The sequence below is a fragment of the Pholis gunnellus genome (genome assembly GCF_910591455.1).
Source record: "Pholis gunnellus genome assembly, chromosome: 8".
In the NCBI taxonomy this organism is placed as follows: Eukaryota; Metazoa; Chordata; class Actinopteri; order Perciformes; family Pholidae; genus Pholis; species Pholis gunnellus.
In genome coordinates this window covers 13,012,108-13,018,486 of record NC_136534.1, presented here as the reverse complement: position 1 = coordinate 13,018,486, position 6,379 = coordinate 13,012,108, and the positions used below count along the sequence as shown (strand labels likewise).

The 6,379-nt window shown below is 41.7% G+C and overlaps 1 protein-coding gene across 1 annotated transcript; it reads left to right on the top strand.

The window, feature by feature from the left end:
• On the top strand, positions 1-5,944 carry serinc2l (serine incorporator 2, like). The gene is made up of 10 exons (XM_079164901.1): positions 1-102; positions 676-837; positions 965-1,152; positions 1,253-1,332; positions 1,466-1,603; positions 1,765-1,934; positions 2,019-2,109; positions 2,893-3,043; positions 3,134-3,343; positions 4,006-5,944. Exons 1-10 carry the CDS (start codon positions 64-66, stop codon positions 4,142-4,144), a joined length of 1,368 nt encoding a protein of 455 aa, XP_079021027.1. The 5' UTR covers positions 1-63; the 3' UTR covers positions 4,145-5,944.
• Positions 5,945-6,379: the final 435 nt, after the last annotated feature.

Below are 6,379 nucleotides of genomic sequence, written 5' to 3'. Positions count from 1 at the left end.
ACTGACCACTGTGAGCGACAGGCTACGCTGCACTAACATTAATTTCAGCAGTTTAATGTCAAGATGGGGGCTTGTCTGGCATTGTGCTCTGTAGCCAGCTGTGTAAGTATCTAATAGTTGTATTAACGTTATCTAAGATACTAATGGAGTGCTTTGACGTCAGCTCACTCTCGTCGTTTTACCGTTAGGTAAGCTAATGCTAAACTTAACGTTAGGTTAACGTTAATAGCTAAATTTACGTTAACGGGGTAGCTAAAGAATCAACGTTACTTTAAGCGCTACGTGACAGTCAGCGATACACGCTTTTACTACAAGTTAATTTATTGACTTTGCGTCAAATATCAGCCGTACTGGACACATTAAACATATAAGGGAAGTTGGCTTATCAAGGTAGTTAATCATCAATGCAAATAATGACAGAGGGAGTGTCCGAAGAGGCCCTTTGCACTAACGTCAGAAACATTGAAGCTAGTTTAGGTAGCTGTGAGTGCTAATGAATCCGATATGTGGGTGATGCTCATCCACTTGAATCCAGTGTCCACTATCAGTATTCACTTCCTCGTTAAATAATTTACCAGCCCAGTATTTGTAATGGAAACAAATACTATTTATGCCAAAACAATTGCCCACAATTGTGTGTGACTGTGTCTATGATCTCCTCTCCATCCTCCACAGGCCTCCTGTCTGTGTGGCTCAGCACCATGCCTCCTGTGTGGCTGCTGTCCCTCCTCCAATAACTCCACCATCACACGGCTGGTGTTCTCCTTCTTTCTGCTGCTGGGTACTTTGGTGTCCGTCATCATGATCCTTCCTGGAATGGAGACACAGCTCCGTAAAGTGAGCAGGGTTGTTTTGCATTCATTTGCTTGATGCCGTTACTGCAGTTGGAAGCATTTGTATGTATTCTCTCTCGTAATACTTTGTAGATAAGCTTAATTACACATTGTTGTCTGCTGTTTTGTAGATCCCAGGATTTTGCCAGGGAGGAAGTGCTATACCTGGTTTTGAAAACCAGGTTAACTGTGATGTCATTGTGGGCTACAAGTCTGTGTACCGCATGTGCTTCGCCATGACCTGCTTCTTCTTTCTGTTCTCCGCCATCATGATTCGTGTCCGTAGCAGCAAAGACCCACGTGCAGCCATTCAAAATGGGTAAAGTGCCTTATTGGGCTTATATGCCAACGTGTGTTGAGCGATGTGCTACTTCTGTCCGTCTGCTGTACTGATGGTTTGTAACTTGTTTACTTCACAGGTTCTGGTTCTTTAAATTCCTCATCCTGATTGGGATTACAGTGGGAGCGTTTTTCATCCCCGACGGAACATTTCATACTGGTACTAACATACTCTGTTGAATTTCTATAAACAGTAAAACTAGAATAAACCAGACACTGACTTTGTGAATTATAAGTGAGAAATATCTAGTTTCAGGAAACTGTTTCAGCTGTGCTTCCTTTTCCCTTCACAGTGTGGTTTTACTTCGGAGTAGTGGGATCCTTCATCTTCATTCTAATCCAACTTATTCTTCTCATCGATTTCGCCCACTCCTGGAACAAGGTGTGGGTCGCGAATGCTGACGATGGTGGCAACAAATGCTGGTTTGCAGGTACACCATTCACTTAAAAGAGGCATTTATTGCCAATGTTATGCTACATATTTGCCAAATGATTAATTATACAATTAACGTAATATTTGAGTACCAGTAGCACTTTATTATATCTGTGGTTTTAAGCCATCGGTGATTATGTGTATCCATGTCATTTCCAGGCCTGCTGTCTTTCACCGTCCTCTACTACGCACTGGCTTTCACTGCTGTGGTGCTGTTCTACGTTTACTACACACAGCCCGATGACTGCACAGAGCACAAGGTCTTCATCAGCCTCAACCTCATCTTCTGCGTCATCATTTCCATTGTCTCCATTCTGCCCAAGATACAGGTACAGTGTGGACCAGTCTAAGACCGTACTGATGCAGAAATACTTGGAAACACATTAAGTGTACGTCCGTCCTGTTTGTTACAGGAAGCCCAGCCACACTCCGGTTTGCTGCAGGCGTCACTCATCTCCCTCTACACCATGTATGTCACTTGGTCTGCAATGACCAACAATCCAAGTGAGTCTCCTGTTGTCTTTGTCCACAGTTGCAGCTCTTTTCTGTAGGTTTTGGTTGTTCAGTTGTAATTATTCTCACTTATTCTGTCAATATATATTTTTTACGGATTATCTGCTGCATCATTTTGATCATGCGGGTACGTTTTTACATGGCAAGCTATAGGAACAAAGAGCTGCTTTTTGCTAACAGTTAGCATCATGCCGTGCGATCTACCGTTCCTAAGTGAACGGGCACGCGTGGTGACTGTAGGGTTAGTTTTATCTACAGGTAGGCATCTGAGAACCATTTACACAAAACATTGGAATCATCTATACAATCCACATATAATTGGATTTCACTTTTATTTGAAAAGTGCTATTAACTACTACCTTCATGGTTCTCTGATGTTGTGACACTGCACACCTTTTTTTCTTTGCTTTGACAATGACATTTAAGAAAACACTGTGAAAACTAGAGAGGATGAAACCTTGTTTAGAGGAAACCAGTGTTTTCATATGTATGTTAATGTAAGGGACAGTTATGTATTTATGAACAGAAAAACATGCACACTTTGTTATTAATATTCATACATTTCCAAATGCATCTCTTATCACCTTCTGATGTGTTTGCAGCATCAGAAGTCAGTGTCAAAATTAAAGTCATTTACATTTTATTGCCATCACGGTCAATTCAGGATGAATACAGGATAGCGTAAACAGGTTTAATATCTAATGATGGATTTAATGATGTAAACTATTGAAGTTTATTAAAATGTCTAATGTGTGTGTGCTCTAAATGTTCTAGATCGAAATTGCAACCCCAGCCTGTTGAGTTTCGTGTCAAACATCAGCACCACTGAGCCCTCTGGTGACGGCACCCCCGGACAGGTGCAGTGGTGGGACGCTCAGGGCATTGTTGGCTTGATCATCTTCCTCTTCTGCACTCTCTATGCCAGGTAGGTTAAAAACCATCACATATGTTATGTTACGTTCAGTTTTGTATTATTTGTTTTTTGTAAACCTGTCTCTCTCCGTCCCTTCCCTAGTATCCGTTCGTCCAGTAACACCCAGGTAAACAAGTTGATGCAGACGGAGGAGGGTGGAGGGTCCGGTGGAGAGGGCGTGGTGGGAGAGGACGGCATCCTCAGAGCCGTGGACAACGAGGAAGAGAAAGTCTCTTACAGCTACTCCGTTTTCCACTTCCACCTCTGTTTGGCCTCTCTGTACATCATGATGACTCTCACCAACTGGTACCAGTAAGTATCTGACACCTACAGACTGTTAAACATGTAACATGAGGCGCCCAGAGGATAGAGACGATGCCTGCTGGCTCACTGCTGGCTCACTGCTGGCTCACTGGCAGGGCTGATGGGGACGCATCGAACCATCTTTACAGGAACGTGTACCGGTGATCAACAGATATGATTGTAGTTGAACTTGACAAGATCCAGGTGTGAGTTTGATTACAGAATGTTGCCTGTAACAATATTAGATATGGACAGATAAATATGTGGGTATTATATAGGTATGTGAGACAGATACTAATGCAAACAAACAATTGTATTACCCAAGCTGACAGTGCAATTCTTCATATATGTAATGCTATATCTCATGCAAGAATGTATGCATATTTGATGCTTTTGTGATGCCCAAACATCTTGAAACCAGAAGCTTTCAGCAGTTGTTGCACAAGCATTGTAGGCCTCCCGCATGGCCACCAGAGGGCACCTCCCTGTACCCGACAGTTATCCATTCCTTGAACATAGCTTGAATGTCATTTTCTAAAATCAAAAATCCCTTCCCCTACAGTGCAGTTTCATATGTGAAAAATGCGAGGACACAAATTTCAGGTCATGTGTTGTGTTAACTTTAACTTTTAAGTTTTAAATTCTACTTTTGCCTCTGTGTCGTACCTCAGACCAGACACCACCACCCAGGCCATGCAGAGCCGCATGCCAGCCGTGTGGGTGAAGATGAGCTCCAGCTGGCTGGGCCTCGGCCTCTATCTCTGGACCCTCATCGCCCCTCTCATCTTCCCTGATCGGGATTTCAACTGAGTATGCCTTGTCTTTTTAGCTGTATTGGTGGTTGTTTTGTTTCTCGCCCATGTATCCGGCTGTGTGAAGGATGCTGTGAATGAAATGGAAAGGATGTTCAGAAGGAAATACATTTCTTTTCTCTTTTTTTTCAATTAATTGCCTCTGATGTTATAGTGCTTGTGTTGTTTTACTTCTCTCAGTTCTATTTAGTGTGATGATCACTACAGATTATTTAAAAGTGGAAACGGATTTTTTTTATTCCGCCTGATTGATGATGGTTTTGGCTACAAGAAGTTATGTTTTCTGCCAATGCCTCCCCTTCATAGGCAACTCCCAACCTTCCGCCTGATATAGTCTGAACTATCACAGGGACTTAAAAACAAGGCACTTTCTCGATAGCTCAGTTATTTCAGTAACAGGTTCCCTTTTAAGGGCCTGTGAGATCTGACTCCTCTGATTGGCCAGGTCTGGAATCCCTGATTAGCTGGACTCTTTTAGTGCTGGAGGCAACGAGGAGAACCCTCTTTAGGAGCCCCAGAGTGAGTGTGAGAATTAGATAAGACGAATATGACACGCCCTACACATCATAACAGGGCTTCCCTTTAGCTGCTGGGCCGTGTGCAAATCCACGTCATTACACCTCAAGCCAGAGATTCTTAATGGACCACCAGTAGAAATCTCAGCTCTTCCTCGTCCACTCCAACATAGGATAATTTAACTCTGGTGCTACGCCTTTCCATGTCTAACAACCTGTACCTGCATAGCGGTCTGTTTGAAGCAGGGAGACGTGTATTGATCCGTTGCTGTCGGCATCGCGCGATGTGCAGCGGTACGGTTCAGGAGCTGATGGCTTGAACTCCACAGACCTGTGCTCTCACAAATGCCATTATTTCCAGAATGTTGCAGCAGAGCGTGCTATTGAGTAGAATTGAAGAAGGGAATTCTTAATTGTTACAAAACTATGATATATTTCAGAAATGCTGTTAAATGGTTATGACTCTCATCGTGTGTTCATGGTTTTGATGGTGGTACAATCATTTGATGCATCTTCTAGTAGTTACCTTACTTTCAATGAGTTTAAATGAGACCGACATGTTTTGTACTTTCAAATGCTTTTGGTACAATCCTGAGAATGTTATTGTTTGTTGTGTTCTTTTCAAAAATGTCAATGCCCACACACATGAATTTAGATTTCCTGTTTCTCTGGCTGCATAATGAGTATTATAAAAAATAGTTTTTCAAAGTGTTGCAATGAATTCAGATCTTTGTTTTTAGATCATAACTTTTTAGAACATTAAAATCTCCCGCACATCGTCTTCCTCACTTGCATTCTGAGATATTTAGAACAGTTTCGGTACACAGACCTTCATCGGGTTACTTTACAAAGCAAAGACAGAGCACGTCTTAAATAAGTTGGTCGACCAATCAGGTCACACTACTAAAATGACATCACTCAATCAATCAAGAATCATGATTACCAAAACGTTGTCACTAAATATCTCTGAATGCAAGTGAAGAAGACGGTGTGCAGGAGTTTTTTTTTGTTCTATTTTTTGTAGGTATTCTACGCACATGTCGACCTACTGGTGTGCAAAAGTTTGCTCTATTTAGATCATAACTGTTAAAATTTCAAAACAATGTGCCTTATTGTAGTCCTGCGTTTCAAGAAGAATTAAACACTAATGCTGACGTGTGCTCATTATGCCTTGCCTTACATTGTGGTCAGTCATTGCATGCCAGTAAGGCATAGGCTTGTGACATGAATTAATATTGTAATTAATGTATAAACACTGTTTTTAATAAAGATGGAAATATATCACTCAAGAGAAACCTTTCACTTGTTTCATAAGTAAAATGATCCTCATCGGTAGCTGTGAAGATGGAGTGTAAAAACTACAGAATATTTTATTACCTTTTTGATTTACTAGTAACAATAATTACTGGTAAGGTTATTAATACATACACGTTCAGGGTGATTTAGGAGCCCCATGGATGTTATTTATTGTGCATAACATCTCCCTATCTCCAAGTGTCACCAGGGTGCAGATAGTGAGAAAGCACTTTTTGCTTCCGTAGATTTAGGTCATGAGGTACCAGAGTTGAGGACAAAGGAGGGGCTGATCTAGACATCACAGCGTGTTCCCTACTAAGTACAGATGTTTATCATATGCATAGATGACAGTCCAAAACAAGCAAACCATATGTTTGGCACGTTGCTTCAGTGCAAGCGCTTTCTGTCAGATGGATTGTGTT